Here is a 22282-nt window from a genome sequence, read left to right as displayed (position 1 = left end):
CTATTCAAATCAGACAAAAGTGATAAATTATGCGTACACAATTTGTTTTGTCTAAATATGTAACATGAAACGTATTTATATAGGGTTATATGCAACACATACTTCAGTTGACTTACCTAAAATCAAAAACTTTATTTCAAATAGTGATATCACAATATGAATTGGATTATAGTTTATTCAGTATTTTGTGGTATAATTTTCTATAATGAATTTGTACATGCATTAGACTGCGATATCAGACATGGTATAAGAGAAAAAGAGAGAGGAATAATAATAGCCTTGTAAACGTTTCTCATAAAACCATTACATCTCCAATTTCATTCTTATGGAACTTATATGTAATTGATACAACATTATCGTATACATAATACAAACACATTATATGGTTAGAGTCGACGGTTAAAGTTTCTAAAGAGTAACTTGTCTGTTAGCTACTGACCCATCCGTGACTAACATTCTCAGTCGTCTCCATGTATTATCTAAATCTCTTTTATCATTCGGCCATTGCACAAAGTATGCATAATTGCAAATAAGCGAAAACTCAAGGGGAATGTCGGTAATTGTAATATCTTTTGTAATCACGATTATTTTGTCCAGATTTTTCGTTACTTTCTCGTATTTTGCTTTATCGAGTTCAAACACACAATCGTTTGACGATTTGAACTCAGGTGTGATGAGAAATATGATGTACCTACTCTGTTCAATACATTCCGCCTCAGTGTCAAGAAGACTCTCACCAACTAAAAAATCGCGATCTCTTATACACATAGTCAGTCCCCATTCGGCCTCAAGTCTTGGTATTAATACATCTTTTATCCATATTATAATGTCTCCTGCATAAGACATATACACGTCGTACTTGTATCTTTTCCGAACTTTTTTCTCAATGAAACGCTGAAATACTCCATAGATAGAGAAGGCAATCTTCCATCTCTTGCTATATAACACTAGCATTAAAAAGATTATTATACATGTAGATACCAATAATGAAGCAAAGGTTAACCACATTGTACTCTTACAGTCCGCAAACAAGTGCGAAAAGGAGTTGTAGGCAGTAAGTGTGTCAGTAACGGTTCCATTCGATAATTGACATTTATAAGAATGACTGTCAAGATTAACTTTTGTAGCGTTAATCCATCGTATCAAGTCTAGATTATCACAGTTGCACATAAATGCATTGCCATCGAGAAACAAAGACATTCCATGCCGTTCTTGCATCTTATCTGCCCAATTTCTGATGACTGAACTCACAGTTGTTAAGAGATTGTTTCTCATATCAAGCACCTTTATTTTAGTATGATCAGTCAGCTGTTCCGGAATTGACGGAAGTAAATTTTTACCTAAATTTAAATTTGATAAATTAGGCATTGGTTTTAAAAGCTCGTTTGGAAAATACCAAATATTATTTCGAGATATATCCAACGACTCTACAGATGTTAATACCCCGAACAACTGGTTTCCCTTTTCTTCTATCCCTTCATTAAGATAAGCCTCATTCCATACAACTGTTTTCAAGTTGTGGTCAGGAAAACGCATTATTTCACTCCAAGGAATTTTGTAGGAACCAGTAGATATAAATGTTTCAACTCGAATTTCAAGAAATACTAATATCATATTTGTCCTTGTAAAAGATACATCTAAATATTTGAGGTTGTTGTTTAGAGGAATTATAATCCATATTGCAGGGTATGTTGTGAGTATAGTATTACTCATATTTAGTTTTTCTAGTGATTTTGGTAACGTCACATAACTGCCATGAAAGCTCTCTTTCTCTAAAATAGAATTCACAGAATTGTCCATGATATAGTTGACAGCATTATATGAATAATCTATCGATTTTAGTTGAACAGATTTTCCGCAAAAAGAATTAAAATCGCTGACCGTTTTCATAGTAACAATAACAAACCTGTTTCTGTTTAAAGAAAAAGTTTGTAAACATTCAGGGCGATCAAAGGTGAATAATGACCCAGGTTCGTAATCAACTATACCATTATTTGATAAATCTAAATTTTCTACGCAAATTGTTTTCAGATATTTCATCATGTCGGGTGTAATTGTCGTAACAAAAGGTAGTTCACTGCTATCAATACTAGCGTCACTTACATGACCAAAGTTAATTGTAGTGAGATTGGAATACATGTACGGGTGTAATAAATACAGTGCTCGTTTTAGATGCATAAATGTTCCATGAAAGTCTATTATACGGAGATTTGGAAACGGAAGCAAAACATCAGCATCCGTCCTTACGGCTTTTAGTCGGCAGTTCGTAAGACTAAGCTCCTGTACGAAATATGAAAACGCTTGGAATGTTGTATTAGACAGGCTTACTAGATAGCATGATTGGAAGTGTAATTCATAAAGGTTGGTCATTTGACTGAATCCGCTTCCGAATTGTGGCACAGGCATCATATCAATACCTAAGAACGACAACTCACTCAGAACTCCAAATACATGGTCGGGATAAATAAAATCCTTTTCAAAATCTATTGGTTGGGGCATATTACTTCTGATATCAAATTTTGTTAAGTTTTTAATTGGAACAAATATTTCCGCTGAATATGCTTTTGATAAATCAAGCATGTTATGAGACATGTCAAGCGTATCAAGATTATATAATCCTTTAAATGACCCACTAGCTAAATATTCTATTTGGTTGTTTCCCAAAATCAGTTCCTGTAAGTACTTATAATTAACGAAAGAATCCTTTTCAACAGCTGTTAATTGGTTCGAACTAACATCTAGAACATTGATATCTCCCGGTAAATTCTGAGGTATAAAATTCAATCCCCTGTTTTCACAATCTGCTAGTTTAACTTCTTGTGTTTTTTTAATAACGTATTTAATATCACAGTCCGATAAATGAAAGATTTTGGTACACTCATTTATCGTAAGAATGTATACAATAGCTAAATAAATCGAAATCCTCGTCATTTTGTGAACTGTATATTCTCGAAAGGAATTCAAATAGTGCCTTGAACACAAACAGCTTCAAAACAGTACAACACTTTATTTCGAACGATTAAACACATTGAAAAAGATGTAGGTCTCCATGCTTCATTAATGTTGCATGAATGGATGAAATACAATAGTTTTTAAATGTATTAAGTTTACATAAGGAATTGTTTCTCTTTACATACGACATACCTGAATTGTGTGTTCTACTAAATTAACAAGAGCTAAAAATAACACAAGATCACTGTCTGTCATTGATCTATAAAATACAGGAAAATGATATTCAAACAAACAAGGGTTTCATCATGTCTGCTTTTCATAACTTTTATTGCAATTTCGGTATGCAATTTTTACATTTATTAAATATACTTTCGAAAACAAGTAAATAATTCCCAACAAAATGTTATAGAGGCTAACTGTATGCTGTTGAGTATTGGTTAACCTTTCATGAAATAACTACGCTGTTGTGATTAGAGCAGCGTATAGTACCTACATGTTTGGTACTGCCATGTGGGAGATGAAAATTTGTATGTTCATTTTAAGTAAATAATCCAAGTATATATTTGATTGTTTCCTGAATTTTTTACAAATGGTAGAGTTTATCTTAGATTACCAATTTATCAATAAAAGTAAAGCGTAATTTTCGTATGTTTTGGTGAAGTCGATTGTATGTTTTACTGGTACCAGTTATTATATGTTTGAGCGAAATTTACATACATATATGACAGTTAGGAGTGTATAGTTGAATGTAAATGACAGTAATTCACAGGTTTTTTTTTATTTCGATACTTATACGCAAGATATGTGGTACCGTCACATTAAAGTGTAAGCAGGTCTTGATGAAAATGTCTGTCAAAGAAATGTGAAAAATTACATTACAAAGCTAAAATAAATTTTGTGGTGAATATAAAAAAGAAGATATGGTATGATTGCCTATTAGACAACCGTCAACAAGAGACCAAAATGACACAGAAATTTACAACTGTAGGTCACCGTACGGTTTTTTTTTTTTTTTTTACAACTTCAGATACTTTATTTTACTATAATAGTTGTTAACGAATCTCCTTAATGTTACAACAATGGCATTAAGGTTCTGCCCTGCATGGTTAATTACCAATAAAACCAGGGGATTTTATTGGTAAACTTTTTATAATTTTACATACATGTAGTATTGCGTGTTAGTTACAATTAACAGAGTAATAGCTGTCTACAACATGTACTTTACTTCACAATGAAAAGAAAAACGGAACTTTGACCGTCTTTTGTTTAGCTTTTAGTTTTGGATTAATCGAAAGTGAAAGAGCATGGTTTCGGTCGGATTAAGAGGTCAGTATAATTGAATTATGGTAGTTTTTAGATAGTGTCTTGTCTTTCAAGTACGCTAAACATTGAATGATATACTATATATGATAATCAAACAAAAAAAGTAAAAAGCAATTTCGTTAGAAATTTGTCTTCTTTTTATTTCAATGACATTTTTGTGATTCTCAAAAATGTAGGTCAATCAACTATAAATATGACAGCCAAAGAATCAATTTTCTAAAATTTTTCTTTGAAATTTTCTCAAAAAGGAATTTTCCGGATGATATAAAAATTGTGTATCAATTTCGTTTTTTAGGACTGACATCATATTCACATATTTGGTTCTCTTTTCGGATAAATAAAAACATTTATAAATCACAAAGCAAACAATTGTTATAATATGATTAAGTACATGATAATCCACATCTTCAATTTTGTACCCTACTACAAGATTTTGTAGACAAAAAACATGTTGCCCAATATTAAGATACATAAATATTTTGTGTAGAAATGTCCAATAATTTTTTACCCATGTGCATTCAAAGAAAAAATGATTATAGCTATCAGATTTAGAACATAGTTCACAGTTTTCACTATTAACTACCTTCCAGCGATACAAATTATGGTTAATAGCTAAAATATTATGCAGTAATTTCCATCTAAACATTTTTAATCTATTATCTTTTAAAAAAAGAAAGGTGAAAGATAAATTTTTCTTAATGAAATATATAACATTTTCACCTGATAGTTGGTTTTTCCATGAGCAAAAACCTACTGGAAGCTCTTTATTTGACCTGATAATAATATTATAAATTTCTTTAAACTTAATTTTGTCTAGATCGTAATACAATCCATTACTTAACATTTTAATGTCTTGTGTAATGTTGATTTTAGTATGTTTTGATATATTGCTCTTTAATTTTTGGATCCAACTTTTGGGTAAAGCTTTCCGAAGGGAACATATTTCGGAAATCCAATTTTGTTTCTTTTTAAGTTTATCTAATATTTTATGAGAAATTTCTCCTTTATCATCAATTACATCATTTACAAAAATTATGTTTTCCTTTACCCAATTACTATAATATAAACTTTTACCACCTGTTTTTATATATTGGTTTCCCCAAATAACTTGCTTTCTTATATCTCTATAATTATCAGGTACTTTCGTCTTTCCACCTCCATTTTTAATCCAACATTTCAAAATTTCAAAGTAAAATGTAGGTAAGTTTTTAAGGTTTTCTAGTGACTTATGAGTATTAAGATTCATTTTAAATATTAAATTATTTTCCCCAAACTCTCTAAAATAAAAAGTAGGTATGATTTTCCAGTTAGCACAAGTTTCATCAGTTAATCTTTTAACCCAATTTATTTTAATAGCCTCAATGTATGCGTCAATATCTGTCATTTTAATCCCCCTTCAATATAATCTTTTCTTAACACTGAGCGTTTAACTTTCTCGCTACCACCCTCCCATAAAAAATTAAATAAGATTTTTTTAAATTGACTAATAATTTCACTGCTTAGATTTATCAATGAAGCAACGTATGTTATATTGGGAATAACTAGTGTTTTAATTATAGTTATTTTTCCTATCATACTCAATTTTCTTTTCTTCCAATCATTTAGTATCCTTTCTGATTTTTCAAACTGTCTTTCTATATTTATTGTTTCACATTCTTTTTTGTTCAGGCCAAAATAAATGCCAAGACTTTTCACCGTATCTTTCCAATTGATACTTTCAAATTTGTCTTTGCAGTGTTTTAGTTTACCTAACCATATACCTTCTGTTTTATTTCTATTAAGTTTAAGCCCTGAAAAAGATCCAAAAGTTTCTATTAAATTAAGTGCATTTTTTATTTCATTTTTAGATCTTAGAAAGAGAGTTGTATCATCTGCTAGCTGAGAGATTTTTAGGCTGTGAGTATTTTTATCAATTTTTATTTGTATCTCTTTCAGATCATTATTATCCCTTATCCTACAAGCCAGTATTTCAACTGATAAAACAAACAATAACGCGCTTAAAGGGCATCCTTGTCGAATTCCCCGTTGAATCCCGAAGGTTTCAGAAATCCACCCGTTATTTAAAATACATCCTTTTATATCATGGTAAAGTGTTTTGACCCACTTTTGAAAAGACTTATTAAATCCAAATTTTTTTAATGATTCCAGCATAAAGTCCCATTCGAGTGAATCGAACGCTTTAGAAAAGTCAATAAATAGTATAGCTCCATCAATATTAAAGTTTTCAGCATAATCTATAATATCTTGAATTTGGCGTACGTTAAATCCTATATATCGATTTTTAACATAACCATTTTGATCTCTATGTATAATTAGGGGTAAGATTTTTTTTAGTCTTTGTGCTAAAGTATATGTAATAAGTTTTACATCAGTATTCAATAAAGTAATTGGACGGTAATTATCTAAGGACAAAGGGTCATTTTTTAAAAAAATCAATGATATTATCCCAATCTTTTGGGTCTCAGATAAAGTTTCATTATCATAACATGTATTAGAAACATTCAATACAATATGTTTTAAATTTGGCCAAAATTGTCGATAAAACTCAACTGTTAAGCCATCTTTGCCTGGAGTCTTATTTAGTTTCATATTATAAATAGAAGATGTTAGCTCTTCTAAAGTTAATTTACCATCCACTTGTTTGCTTTCACAAGGAGTTAAAGAATGATCAATGGGGGTATTTTCTATGTATGTCTTTAAAATTTCAGTTTCGGGACATGTACTTTTGTACAGAGATTTATAATACTCTTTACTTACATCTAAAATTTCACTTTGATCAACAGTAACCTCACCGGTTTTGGTCATTAATTTATTAATAGATTTGTTAGCCTGTCTATTTTTTTCTAGAGATAAAAAGTACTTAGTATTTTTTTCCCCTTCCTCTACCCATTTTATTCTTGATCTAACTTGGGCTCCTTTGGCTTTTAAAGAGTATATCTCTTCTAAATCTTTTTCTAAATTTTTTATTTGATTAAAAAGTTCATTATTTTTCCTATCAGGTAATTTGTCTAATCTTTCATTTAAAAGATTTAGTTTGTTTTCCATTATTAAAATATTATTTTTCCTTTCTCTGGCTTTTGATTTACAGTATTGCATAGTAGACTCTCTTATATCAGTTTTTAGCAGGTCCCACTGATTTAGGACATTTGTAAGATTAAAATTTTGCTCATACTTTTCAATTAACTTATTTATTAGTTTGTTGTACTGAGTATCAGTCAATATACTGTTATTCATTTTAAAATATCCTTTACCCCGATTATTTGCATAAATGTCTAATTTAAGCGAAATAGCCTGGTGGTCTGTGAATGAAATTTGTGCAGGCCTGATATCAGCAGATACAGTACTTAGGCGTGCTTCTGTGCATATTATAAAGAAGTCTATTCTACTAGCTTCATCTGTAGAATTTTTTCTTTTCCATGTGAATTGTTTTTTATCTTTATTTAATTGTCTCCAAATGTCTATCAATTTATGTGTTTTAATTAATTGTTTTAAACCATTGACTGGCTTTTTTAACTTTTTATGTAATTTATTGTTCTTTGTATCTAAAGCTGAGAGTAAATCATTCATATCTCCCCCTACTATTAGAGCACCAAGAGTGTGTTCTTCAATTAATTTACTTACTTTTTTATAAAATTGGTTTCTTGCATGAACTTCATTAGGTGCATACAAGTTTACTAAGGTAAAAATCTTATCTTGAATTTCTATATTAATTATAATAATTCTCCTTCTTTATCACAAAATTCATTAATTAATTTAAAGTCTAGTGATTTATTAATAAAGTAAGAAACTCCCCTTGAATTTGTTGTGCCTAGGCTGTGAAGATGTTTGCCATGGAATTCATTGTTAATTTGCTTTATCAAATCTTTTGACAAGTGAGTTTCTTGTGCCATTAAAATGTCGCATTTCTGCTGTTGAAACCAAGAGAATAATCTAAAGCGCTTTTCCTTTCTCGCTAAACCTTGACAATTAAGTGAGCAGATGTGGAAGTTTTTTGTTTTCATTATAGTATTAAAGAAGTTTAATTGTTGATCTCTTAAACGATTTATTTAAATCTAGCAAAATGTGTAAACCTGTTCTATGTATCGTGACCCAGATAAACATGTAGTTATTTTTAGACCTATAAATAGCACAGGTAAAGTTAATTTCTATTTTTAGTTTCATTACTGACTTTCTGAAAACGTCTTGTATTTTGTAAACATTAGCATTGTCATTTACTGTAATTTTGATAGCGCGGGTGGTTCTTTTGTATTTACAACTTTTATATTTTTTTACAGATATGGAATTAATCGTGTCACAGAATGTTGTTAGCCAAATGACTTTACTAGAAGTGCTTAATTCTGGAAATATGTGCACAACAAAGAAGTGTGTGATATCTAAGTTCAAGAACAGTTGGATATTTTTGGCTGTTTCGTTAATGTTTATAAAAAATAACTGTGTAGAAATATGTTCGTATCCTGAAGAAAAGAACATCGGAAGATTGTCATTTACCGAAACTGTACTTTTATACTTCAAGACTGGCTGTTTTTTACTTGATTCCAAGAATATATTATGACAAAGGATTAAAGTGTGTCTATGAATACTGCATTTCGTTAATTTAGTGCTCCAACCAATTAAGCAATTTTCATTTGTTTTAGATGTGCATGGAACAATATTTTTTATCCAAGAAGATTTACCACCTTTATATTCATAGTCTATACATTTTTCATTTACAAATAATTTCATATATGCTGTATTTACTACATTTTTAAATAAACAACTATTCTGATATTTCTCTTTTGAATGTATGCTATCTACAATATAGACATCACATTCACAAATTACAATTTTGTTCACTTGATAAACACAGTCTATGTTTATAATACAAAGTAAACAAAGAAATATATACAATATATACAATTTAAAACACATGAAGATTTGTAGTTGATAGTTATAATTAAGATGAGCTTAGGATTTTGTTTTTTTCACTGGTTCTTCTCTCTTGTGAAGCTCATCAGTAGGAGTACTTGCTGTTTGTTTAGTACGTGTTTTTTTCTCTTCATTGGTTTTATTTGATGGAGTTCTAAAGGCTTCTGCTAGGAAGCGTTCCATGCTCGGCTGATCTTTATTTGAATTTTGTTTGTCCTTTTTATTTTTTACTCGTTTAGCCTTTTTGACATGTCGTTGTTCCTTTTTTTCACTTAGGTTTGAATGATTTTCAAGATTGTTGCTTGCCTGTTTGTTAAAAGTAAAGCTAGGCGTTTTTTGTTCTGCTTCAGCTGCTTGGGTTGTTTGTGACGCATCCTTTTGACAGCTTTCTGGATGTGTGGGAATGTCTGAATCTGATTCTGATTCAGATTGGCTATCTTCACTAGAAGAATCGGAGTCTGCATTACAGTATTTTGCTGTATGACCGGACTTCCCGCATGTCTGACATACCCAATCATCTGGGCAAGTAGTGCAATAGCTTGCTTTATGACCGCTGCCACCACATGTTCGACAAACCCAATCGTTTGGGCATTCATAAGATTTATGTCCCTCTTGTAGACATTTATTGCATTTAATGTTTGTACGGGTGTCAACTTGACCTCGATGGAGTACCACTGCTTTGTATTAACCTATGAATAAAGTTTTTGGCAAAGGATTTGGTATTGGGTCACATATTGCAATGCGATCGCCAGTCTGACAATTTGTTACGCGTCCATCGACTCGTAGCCTTTCACGAAATAATGTATGTACTACACAGTGATTAAATTCAAGGGCTCTTTGAATTTGACCGTCATCTGCTGAGCAAGGTATATTTTTTATTCTTACTCGAACATTGTTAGGATCTTCATTTTCAGCAGTTTTGGGATTTCTAGCATATGTTTGTATTAGCTTTTTACGAATAACAAGACCATTTGTGAGTGTTTTATCTCGGTCTTCCTGATTGTCAAAATATAATCTCCATAATCCCCTAACCCTTTGTAAAGCTTTCAAATGACTGGGGTCTACAAGATGTTCAACAGATCTGTATAGCTCGAGATGAGTGAGGTACTGGTCTTGTGAGGGCTTATTAGAACCAAATAAGTCTTGTTCCAAGATGAAGATTGGTTTAACTTCACTTACTGACTGATCATTTGACGTTTTGTCTTTAGGAGAAACTGCTTCAGCATAAGACTTGGTCGAACTTTTTGGATCTACATTTCCATCCGCCATTTTGAAAAAATTGAGACGACTTCTAGACTTTGACTATCTCAATTATTCACATCAATGTACATTAAATCGCCACTAAAACTTAGCTACGAAAGGAATATTGTATATTCTGTTGAAAATACGCTCAAAAACGCTCAAAAACTATTAAGAATCACTTCATTAAATGTCAAAATCTGATTTTTTTTCGAGGAGCTCTGCCTACCGTAGTTATGGCATGGGCGCGTTCGAATCTCCGTACGGTTTTCAACAATCAACAAAGCCCAAACCGAATGGAATTGGGGAATGTGTCAAAAGCACACCAACCTTCCAATAGAGCAGAACACAGACCAAGGCCACTAATGGTCTTCAAAATAGCAAGAAAATCCCGCACCCGTAGACGGAATTCAGCTGATCCCTAAACAATGTGTCCAGAATTTCTGAGAAATGGACGTCACAATTAGCATTAACAGCTGAAATTTAAACAGGACAGGTGTTAATGCTATGGCGGGGATCAACATGGTTTGTGAGATCTTAACTCATCTATTCATCTAACTAAAACAGATTAAACAAACACTCGGCAATCCGACTCCGATGTCAAAACAGGGAACAGAAGAAATTAAGCAGATTGACAATGAAACATTCAAACTAGCAGTAACTGACATGCCAGCTCCAGACCTTAATTAAACTGATTGAAATATTATGTCTTAATCCTCTGCAAAATCAAGCACACTCTCTCCCGTTAGTGGTTTAGTATAATAAGAGATGCAATGACAATACACGGTGATGACACAGCAATGAATTTTAATATTAGAACGTGAAAGTCAACTATTTCCTCAGATTACTTTGAATTGACATTTTTGGTATTGTTTGTGTGATTTCTTTCTTTCTCATGAAAAAATGGGGATTACGCAATAATAACTTTAAAATAGTCTATGATTGTCAATTTTTAGCACTGTCTCTATACTTAATATATACGTTTATACCTTTGCATACTAAACGACTGAATTATTTGGTTTTTGTCTTAGATATAGGAAGATGTGATGTGCGTGCAAATGAGACAACTCTCCATCCAAATAACAATTTTCAAAAAAGTAAACCATTATAGGTCAATGTACGGCCTTCAACACGGAGCCTTGGCTCACACCGAACAACAAGGTATAAAGGGTTATATATGTTTATTATAATGTGCTGTCTCATTGACACCTACGGGTGTTCCCAATTTATTCAGGAGAGGAAAAGAAATCACACAAACAATTTAAAGTAATATGAAGAAATATTTGACTTTAACTTCCTGGTGTATAAATATATTGCTGTGTCAATTTATTCTGCAGATGAAGTAACCGTAACCGTCACTTTCAAATATGGGGAAACTCCAAAATTAATTTAAAGTTGGTTGATTTTGATGTTAGATACATGATTATACTAGATTCCTCAATGACAATATTTTTAAATAAATACACTTATGGAATAACATTAACGGTATCAAAACATGTCTCTTCAGTGATGCTCGTGGCCAAAATATTTTAAATCCAAAGCTTATATAAAAGATGAAGAGCTATAATCCAAAAAGTCCAAAAAGTATAGTCAAATCTGTAAAAGGAATTAAAGCTTTGAATGAGGGAGATACATTCCTTAATTTATAATAATTTCTAACAATTTGTAACAGCAAATTTTAATAACACAAAATGGAAGTGTTTCAACGTTATTCATATTTCCGATTTGATTTTCCTCTGAGTTCAGGATTTTTGTGATTTTACTTTTCATTTTTTTTTTACCTCTTTTGTGTTGTGCACTTAACAATCTTTGATTTTGAATATAATGAGATAATATCAATGCGTAAGAAATGAAACTAGAGGCTCTAAAGAGCCTGTGTCGCTCACCTTGGTCTATGTGAATATTAAACAATGGACACAGATGGATTCATGACAAAATTGTGTTTTGGTGATGGTGATGTTTGTAGATCTTACTTTACTAAACATTCTTGCTGCTTACAATTATCTCTATCTATAACAGTACTTTCTGTGGAAAATGTTATTGAAAATCTTCAAATTTTAAGAAAATTGTTAAAAATTGACTATGAAGGGCATAACTCTTTAGGGGGTCAATTGACTATTTTGGTCATAGTGACTTATTTTTAGTTCTTACTTTGCTGTACATTATTGCTGTTTACAGTTTATCTCTATCTATAATAATATTCAAGATAACAAAAAAACCAGCAAAATTTCCTCATAATTACCAATTCAGGGGCAGCAACCTAACAACCGATTATCCGATTCATCTGAAAATTCCAGGGCAGATAGATCATGACCTGATCAACAATTTTACTTCCTGTCAGATTTGCTCTTAATGCTTTGGTTTTTGAGTTATAAGCCAAAAACTGCATTTTACCCCCATGTTCTATTTTTAGCCATGGTGGCCATCTTGGTTTGTTGGCCGAGTTACCGGACACATTTTTTTAACTAGATACCCCAATGATGATTATGGCTAAGTTTGGTTAAATTTGGCCCAGTAGTTTCAGAGGAGAAGATTTTTCTAAAAGATAATTAAGATTTACGAAAAATGGTTAAAAATTGACTATAAAGGGCAATAACTCCTAAAATGGTCAACTGACCATTTTGGTCATGTTGAATTATTTGTAGATCTTACTTTGCTGAACATTATTGCTGTTTACAGTTTATCTCTATCTATAATAATATTCAAGATAATAACCAAAAACAGCAAAATTTCCTTAAAATTACCAATTCAGGGTCAGTAACCCAACAACGGAATGTCCGATTCATCTGAAAATTTCAGGGCAGATAGATCTTGACCTAATGAACAATTTTACCCTTACAGATTTGCTCTAAATGCTTTAATTTTTGAGTTATAAGCCAAAAACTGCATTTTACCCCCTATGTTTTATTTTTAGCCATGGCGGCCATCTTGGTTGGTTGGCCGGGTCACCGGACACATTTTTTAAACTAGATACCCCAATGATGATTATGGCCAAGTTTGGTTAAATTTGGCCCAGTAGTTTCAGAGAAGAAGATTTTTCTAAAAGATTACTAAGATTTACAAAAAATGGTTAAAAATTGACTATAAAGGGCAATAACTCCTAAAGAGGTCAACTGACCATTTCAGTCATGTTGACTTATTTGTAAATCTTACTTTGCTGAACATTATTGCTGTTTACTGTTTATCTCTATCTATAATAATATTCAAGATAATAACCAAAAACAGCAAAATTTCCTTAAAATTACTAATTTAGGGGCAGCAACCCAACAACGGGTTATCCGATTCATCGGACACATTTTTTAAACTAGATACCCCAATGATGATTGTGGCCAAGTTTGGTTTAATTTGGCTCAGTAGTTTCAGAGGAGAAGATTTTTGTAAAAGTTAACGACGACGACGGACGACGGACGACGGACGACGGACGCCGGACGCCAAGTGATGAGAAAAGCTCACTTGGCCTTTTAGGCCAGGTGAGCTAAAAAAGAAATTTGATCAAATCAATATTCATCATTTGAGCTCTTTTAATTTAAGTGTTGTAAACTAACAGAGTCATTTTTACTTATATTATTGTCACAACAAAAGATATAACATTTACTGATATTCCTGTTGACTTGAATGATGCTTATCTTATCGAATGGTCAAAGGATACATACAATCTAGATGACACCTTAAAAACTTAGTTCCTAGCATATAACACCTTTTTTCATTATAAAGTGACTTGTATTTTTAATACATCCTTACATTGCATATATGCTATGCTTAATCTAAATACAGTTATATTTTTATGGTTACTGAACAGTAATATTAAATGCTTATATCTTGATTAATCACCTCATTTCACACATTCAATGAGTCAAAGAGTGTATTTGAACTTTAATATATTGAACATGTTGAAACGAATATCCCATTGCAATGTGATCAGTGAACCACGATTAATACATGCAATATCCTTCAAAACTAAACATAGTTTTGTGGTATTTAGGTTAGTTAATAGGGTTGTTTTGTGTCGTAAAAACACATCGACAGTCGGCCAATCCTGACACATACTGCGTGATATACGACAGAAACAACTTTAAAATACAAAAAAAAAATGACGTAGTATAGCTATTTAGACAACCCTCCACGAGAGACCATTTGGGAATGGCTGTGGTTCAAAGTTGCTGTTAAGAAAATAATGTATATACCCTAAACACTTTATGTAAGCCTCCTCAGCTGCGTACGACAAGGTTCGCCACCGGAAATGGTTCAAATCAAAGGTAATAATTGAGATAATGCCCGACTGATATTATGCTTTATTTATAACAGAAATCACACGACTCGTTTTTTAATTAATCTAAATGTGACACAGGACGGTCTTTCATTGGTGCAAAATATTTAAGGTAGTTGGTACCTGTGATAAATTACGACGAACCTTTTCATAATTTGGGATAACAAAAACGATGTTGATGTCTGTCTTTGTTAAACAGGTAAATTTATGCTGAGAAATATCATTCATACAATATAGTATGATTTACTGTGATAAACAATTACGGCAAATCAGGAATACTTATGTATTTTGTTGATATAGTTCAGAACTGTTTCTTGTTTCTCTTTTTTTTTTTATTGATTATACTATTAGTTGTCCTATTTGAATGGAATTTGTCTAAAAAATAATGATTTTCTTTTCCCAGACATAGATTGTCTAAGCCGTACTTGGCACAATTTTTTGGATTTTGGATCCTCAATGCTCTTCGACCTTGTACTTGTTTTGCTTGATAACTTTTTTGAGCATCACTGACGAGTCTTATGTAGACGAAACGCCCGTCTGGTGTACTTTATAATAAGCCTGGAACTTTTAATAACTATTCACACCACTGGGTCGATACAACTGCTGGTGGATGATTCGTCCCGAAAGGTATCAGCAGTTCAATAGTCAGCTCGACGGTGTTGACATGAATATCAATTATGAGGTTTTTTTTATAAATTTTCTGTTAACACAACTTTGAACTTTTCGAAAAACTAAGGATTTTCTTATCCTAGGCATATGTTTCCTTAGCAGTATTTGGCACAACTTTTTGGAGTTTTGAATCCTCAATGCTCTTTTACTTTGTACTTGTTTTGGTATATATATATATATATATATATATATATATATATCTGTTTTGATATTGGTTCCTGTAAAGCTTCCTGTTCGGTTAAAGTCAATGCACTATAATAATTGTGACTTACATCGAGAGTTGTCGCAATGGCACTCATGCCACATCTTCACATATCTCTTGCATTCTTTATGATGATTTTAACCTTACTCAAAGATCCAATATACCCTCATTATCGTTTTATAAAAATGACTGAAAGTATATAGAAAAATTACTATGGATGATGAACGATTTTAATCTAGATGATCTTTTTAGAGAAAAATAGTGCCCTGATATTGACAGATTTTTTTGACAAAACTTTTCAATTCCTGGTTCGAATTAATCTCCAAATGAGAAATAAGGCTGTGATATCGCTGATTTTAATTAGAATCAAAGGACAGAATGGGTAACCTAAGGTGTTTCAGCTTAACAAATCCTATTGCTGTACAACACCTGTCCTAGTTCAAGACAACTATGGTGACGTCATCGCTTATAAAGATCCAAACGACATCGTTTGTGTGTGTAAATCACAATTCATAAACTGCCAAATAAACAAATTAGTTTGTTTATGCTAATTAAAACCTTAGTATAGAAAATGAACGTCTCAATGAAAGTTTATGTGCACCACATTTTTTTTTTCAAATATCAAAATATACGACTATGCGACATATTTCCAATGTTTATAAGCCCTGAACTTTTCAGAGTTTAAACTAACCCTAATTTCCTTAAATACCCCTACCTCGAATGAAGGGTTACCACATATTTCAATGTAAACAATATGTATATTTACTAGTAACATTCCCAAGTTATGTCTCTATGAGATGGAACACAGAGAGCATAACTGGGAACCAGTATGTTAACAAAATTAATTTTCTATGATTATTCTAAATCTCCCCAAAAGAGGCGTGGTTTGAGAAACATCTGTATTTACAAAGTGCAACCTAGACAGTTTCCTGCTCGTAACTATCACATTATAGAATAAACATGTAATGTAAATTATACAAATAAATTTATAATCTGTTTCTGTATATTATGTTTCCAATTTTGTCATCTTCCTTTAAAAAACTAGGAATATGTTTCTCTAATTATGTAATAGTCAACGCACATCTGTATTTTTTGTGTACATGTATGTTTTGTGTTAGCAACAGCAGAACTTGCAAATTTCAATTTCATTTTTACATATTTGTGTAAACTATGCTCTTAATTGGCCAACACCTATTTCTATGGCAGATTTTGATATGCAGTACCGCTGATCATGTACAGTGGCCATCTTTTCGTGGAAGGTTCCCGAAAAAGGAGGTAAACTTATCCTCTAACAGTCATTCCACCTGTTAGGTGTCGTTTTGCTATATTGCTAAATCAGTAGATCTTATTTAACTCATATTTTTTTATGATTGCCGTTCTTGTCAATTTAATATAATTTATTCAAAAATACGTTTGTCCTGTTGTTCCTATCGATTATAGTGTCTGTAAAACACCGACTAAAGTCAAAACACAACCTATTTGTTAGTCTTGTCTTTCGAGAATGATAACTAATTGTTTAGGGCAATATTCTAACCTATTTGTTTATCTTGTTTCTTTCAAGGTTTATAAATCAGTTTTGGTAAATTTTATAAATTTCCTATTACAAAACAAAGGATTTTCTTATCCCATGAAACAGATTTTTTTAGCCGTATTTATTTTTGGAATTTCAGGCTTTCAATGCTCTTCAGCTTTGTACTCGAATGGCTTTATAAAAGTGGGACGAAGAATACCAGTGGGACAGTCAAACAGTCGATCATAAACCGACAACGCCATGGCTAAAATGAAAAAGGCAAATAGACAAACAAAAGTACACCCAGAATAGAAAACTAAATAATAAGTAACATGAACCCCACTTAAAACAAGGGATGTTATCAGGTGCTCCGACAGGGTAAGCAGATCCTGCTCTACCTGTGTCATCCGTCGTGTTGCTACTTAGAAATGGAAAGTTCACGGTCAGAAAGCTGAAATCATCTCATTCGTCGTAAAGTTTTGTTTCCAACCGACTAATCTTGTCAATATCTAGGTGTCAATCAAGATATGAGGCCGATTCAACTGTATCTTTTGTATCCTTTATATCGAAGGTACAATGTAACACCAGCCAAGGAGTCAGCACTTGGGTGTTGACATGAATAACAATTATATAGTCATTTTTTATAAATTTTTTCTTACAAAACTTTGAATTTTTGTGAAAATGTAAGAATTTTTTTGACACACGTTTTGGGAATTTTTAGTCCGCAACGCTTTTCGGCTTTTTACTTGTTTGGCTTTATAACTATTTTGATCTAAGTGTTTACTGATGAATCGTATATAGACGAAACCCGCGTGTGGCGTTTTAAATCATAATCCTGGTATCTTTGATAACTACTATAAGACCAATATTCAAACATGGTTGTTATTTTAAAATCCTTTCAAAGAGAATAACTCAATTGTAAGAGCAATATTCCAACCTATCTTTTTTTATCTTAATGCCTTTCAATGATATAATCTCACTTAAAAGGGCAATATTCCAAACCATTTGTCAATTTTATTTTGTTAAGCATTTCTGTTGTTCTCTCCATATGCGAAGTAAAACTTATTTTCCTCTTAATTAGCAAACCGCAAAAACAAATTGGTTTTCTTCGTATTAATAGATATGTTTTTTAATACAATAAGTGTTTTGACAATTCAATGCTTTGAAGACATATAAAACCTCTAGTTTTTACACAATTATTCTATGTACATTTCTTTTCTAAAACAACGACATTTTGGGAAATGTTGGCTCTTTGTAGAACGCATTTTAAGGAACACGTCTATTATGTTATTGAACCAAATATTCGGATTAAATTTTCGGACTTTATTGTACAATCCTACTATGTAAGGATTTGAACAGTAAGTCCCTTTTTTACTGAAGAAGATTTCATCAAACGTTTATATGGACGAATGGACGGACTAACTTCCATCCACTAAATACGAGCTAAAAAGGCTCAATACTTTTCAAATGCTACAACATAAGATTTATCCTCGCACAAATTTCTTTTTCCTATCGACTACATTACAACAGTGTCTTTTATTTCTATTAATCATTGCTAACTAATCATTTTTTTACCAGAAGAATTGATACGGGGTGAATTCTTTCCAAATAAGTTACAGAAAGCACATAGAGCGAACAAAGTTCAAACGTTTCTTATAAAACCATTACATCTCCAATTTCAATCTTATACAACTTATTTGTAATTGATACAACCTTATCGTATAAATGATACAAAAACATTTTATGGTTACATCATCCCATTAAGTTTCTAAAGCGTAATTTGTCTGTTAGCTACTGCCCCATCTGTGATTAACATTTTCAATCGTCTCCATGTATCATCTACATCTCTTTGATCACTTGGCCATTCTACAAAGTATGCATAATTGCAAATAAACGCAAACTCAGGGGGAATGTCGGTAATTCTAATATCTTTTGTAATCACGATTATTTTGTCCAGATTTCTCGTTACTTTCTCGTATTTTGCTCTATCGAGTTCAAACAAGCAATCGTTTGACGATTTGAACTCAGGTGTGATGAGAAATATGATGTACCTACTATTTTTAATACTTTCCGCCTCAGTGTCAAGAAGACTCTTACCAGCTATAAAATCGCGATCTCTTATACACATAGTCAGTCCCCATTCGGCCTCAACTCTTGGTATTAATACATCTTTTATCCATATTATAATGTCGCCTGCATAGGACATATACACGTCGTACTTGTAACTTTTCCGAACTTTTTTCTCAATAAAACGCTGAAATACGCCATAAATAGAGAAGGCAATCTTCCATCTCTTACTATATAACACTAGTAGTAAAAATACTGTAACACATGTAGATAAAAATGTTGAAGCAAAGGTTAACCACATAGTACTCCTACAGTCTGCAAACAAGCGCGAGAATGAGTTGTAGACAGTAAGTGTGTCAGAAATGGTTCCATTCGATAATTGACATTTATAAGACCGACTGTCAAGATTAACTTTTGTAGTGTTAATCCATCGTATCAAGTCTAAATTATCACAGTTGCACATAAATGCATTGCCATCAAGAGACAAAGACATTCCATGCCGTTCTTGCATCTTGTCTGCCCAATTTCGTATTACCGAACTCAGAGTTGTTAAGAGATTGTTTCTCATATCAAGCACCTTTATTTTAGTATGATCAGTCAGTTGTTCCGGAATTGACGGAAGTAAATTTTTACCTAAATTTAAATTTGACAAATTAGGCATTGGTTTTAAAAGCTCGTTTGGAAAATACCAAATATTATTTCGAGATATATCCAACGACTCTACAGATGTTAATACCCCGAACAACTGGTTTCCCTTTTCTTCTATCCCTTCATTAAGATAAGCCTCATTCCATACAACTGTTTTCAAGTGGTGTTCAGGAAAACGTATCAATTCACTCCACGCAGTTTCGTAAAGTCCAGTAGATATAAATGTTTCAATTCGAATTTCAAGAAATACTAATATCATATTTGTCCTTGAATAAGATATATCTAAATATTTGAGGTTGTTGTTTAGAGGAACTTTAAACCATATTGCAGGGTATGTTGTGAGTATAGTGTTACTCATATCTAGTTTTTCTAGTGATTTTGGTAAAGTCACAAAACTGCCATGAAACCTCTCTTTCTCTAAATTAGAATTCACAGAATTGTCTATGAAATAGTTGACAGCATTATATGAATAATCTATCGATTTTAGTTGAACAGATTTTCCACAAAAAGAATTAAAATCGCTGATCGTTTTCGTAGTAACAATAACAAACCGGTTTCTGTTTAAAGAAATAGTTTGTAAACATTCAGGGCGATCAAAGTTTAATAAAGACCCAGGTTCGTAATCAACTATACCATTATTTGATAAATCTAAATTCTCTACGCAGATTGTTTTCAGATATTTCATCATGTCGGGTGTAAGTGTCGTCACAAAAGGTAGTTCACTGCTATCAATACTAGCGTCACTTACATGACCAAAGTTAATTGTAGTGAGATTGGAATACATATACGGGTGTAATAAATAGAGTGCTCGTCTTAGATGCATAAATGTTCCATGAAAGTCTATTATACGGAGATTTGGAAACGGAAGCAAAACATCAACATCCGTCCTTACGGCTTTTAGTCGACAGTTTATAAGACTTAGCTCCTGTACGAAATATGAAAACGCTTGGAATGTAGTATTAGACAAGCTTACTAGATAACATGATTGGAAGTGTAATTCATGAAGGTTAGTCATTTGACTGAATCCGCTTTCGAATTGTGGCACAGGCATCATATCAATTCCTAAGAACGATAACTCACTCAGAACTCCAAATACATGATCAGGATAAATAAATTCCTTTTCAAAATCTATTGGTTGGGGCATATTACTTCTGATATCCAAATTTGTTAAGTTTTTAATTGGAACAAATATTTCCGCTGAATATGTTTTTGATAAATCCAGCATGTTATGAGACATGTCAAGCGTATCAAGATTATATAATCCTTTAAATGACCCACTAGATAAATATTCAATTTGGTTGTTTCCTAAAATCAGTTCCTGTAAGTACTTATAATTAAAGAAAGAATTGTTGTAAATAGCTGTTAATTGGTTCGAACTAAGATCTAGAACATTGATATCTCCCGGTAAATTCTGAGGTATAAAATTCAATCCCCTATTTTCACAATCTGCTAGTTTAACTTCCTGTGTTTTTTTAATAACGTATTTAATATCACAGTCTGATAAATGAAAGATTTTGATACACTCATTTATCGTAAGAATGTATACAATAGCTAAATAAATCGAAATCCTCATCATTTTGTGAACTATATATTCTCGAAAGGAATTCAAATAGTGCCTTGAACACAAACAGTTTCAAAAGAATACAACACTTTATTTCGAACGCATAAACACCTTAAAAAAGATGTAAGACTCCATGCTTCATTACTGTTGCATGAATGGATGAAATACAATAGTTTTTTAATGTAGTAAGTTTACATAAGGGATGGTTTCTCTTTACATACGACATACCTGGGTTTTGGGTTCTAATAAATAAACAAGAGCTAAAAATAAAACAACATCACTTTCTGTTATTGATCTATAAAATACAGGAAAGCTGTATACATAACAAACAAATAGTTGACAATGTGTGCTTTTTATAACTTTTTATGCATTTTTTACAATTATTAAATATTCTTTCTAAAACAAGTAAATTATTCTCAATGAAATGTTTTTTCGATACTTAAACGCATGATTCGGGTATCATATCAACAAAAAAGTATAAGCAGTCCTGGATGAAAATGTCTGACAAAGAAATTTGAAAATTACATAGAAAAGCTTAAATCATTTTTGTGTTGAAGTTTCTTCTTCATAAAATTGAGAGTAAAATGGGGGAATGTGTCAAAAGCACACTAACCCTACAATAGAGCAGAACACAGACCTAGGCCACTTATGGTCTTCAAGATGGCGAGAAAATCCCACACGGAATTCAGCTGACCTTTAACAAAATGTGCATTATTTCTGAGAAATGGACGTCACAATAAACTCCGAAACATATGAACAGCTGAAATTAAAAAAAAAAGGATACAAGTCTAACAAGGCCATTAGCTCTTGACTTTGGACAGGTGCAAAAATTTTGGCGGAGGTAAACATGTTTTGTGCGATCTCAACTCATTTATTCATCTAACCAAAACAGATTAAACAAAGACACGGCAATACGCACAGAAAACCCAGCTTTAAAGA

The 22282-nt window shown here is 32.0% G+C and overlaps 2 protein-coding genes and 1 long non-coding RNA gene across 3 annotated transcripts; 1 reads left to right on the top strand and 2 right to left on the bottom strand.

Annotated features, from left to right (window-relative positions):
* Nucleotides 1–408: 408 nt before the first annotated feature.
* Nucleotides 409–2931, bottom strand: LOC139482560 (toll-like receptor 3). The gene has a single exon (XM_071266472.1). It carries the CDS (start codon nucleotides 2929–2931, stop codon nucleotides 409–411), a length of 2523 nt encoding a protein of 840 aa, XP_071122573.1.
* A 1131-nt stretch (nucleotides 2932–4062) lies between these two features.
* Nucleotides 4063–9042, top strand: LOC139529692 (uncharacterized). Its single transcript, XR_011665871.1, has 3 exons — nucleotides 4063–4278; nucleotides 6123–6171; nucleotides 8550–9042. It is a non-coding gene; the product is annotated as an uncharacterized lncRNA (long non-coding RNA).
* A 9793-nt stretch (nucleotides 9043–18835) lies between these two features.
* Nucleotides 18836–21358, bottom strand: LOC139482559 (toll-like receptor 4). The gene has a single exon (XM_071266470.1). The coding sequence runs from the start codon at nucleotides 21356–21358 to the stop codon at nucleotides 18836–18838; it is 2523 nt and encodes an 840-aa protein (XP_071122571.1).
* Nucleotides 21359–22282: the final 924 nt, after the last annotated feature.

Source organism: Mytilus edulis, chromosome 7 (assembly GCF_963676685.1).
Source record: "Mytilus edulis chromosome 7, xbMytEdul2.2, whole genome shotgun sequence".
Taxonomy (NCBI): domain Eukaryota; kingdom Metazoa; phylum Mollusca; class Bivalvia; order Mytilida; family Mytilidae; genus Mytilus; species Mytilus edulis.
The sequence above is the reverse complement of the archived record's forward strand: the minus strand, read 5'-3'. Positions and strand labels throughout refer to the sequence as shown.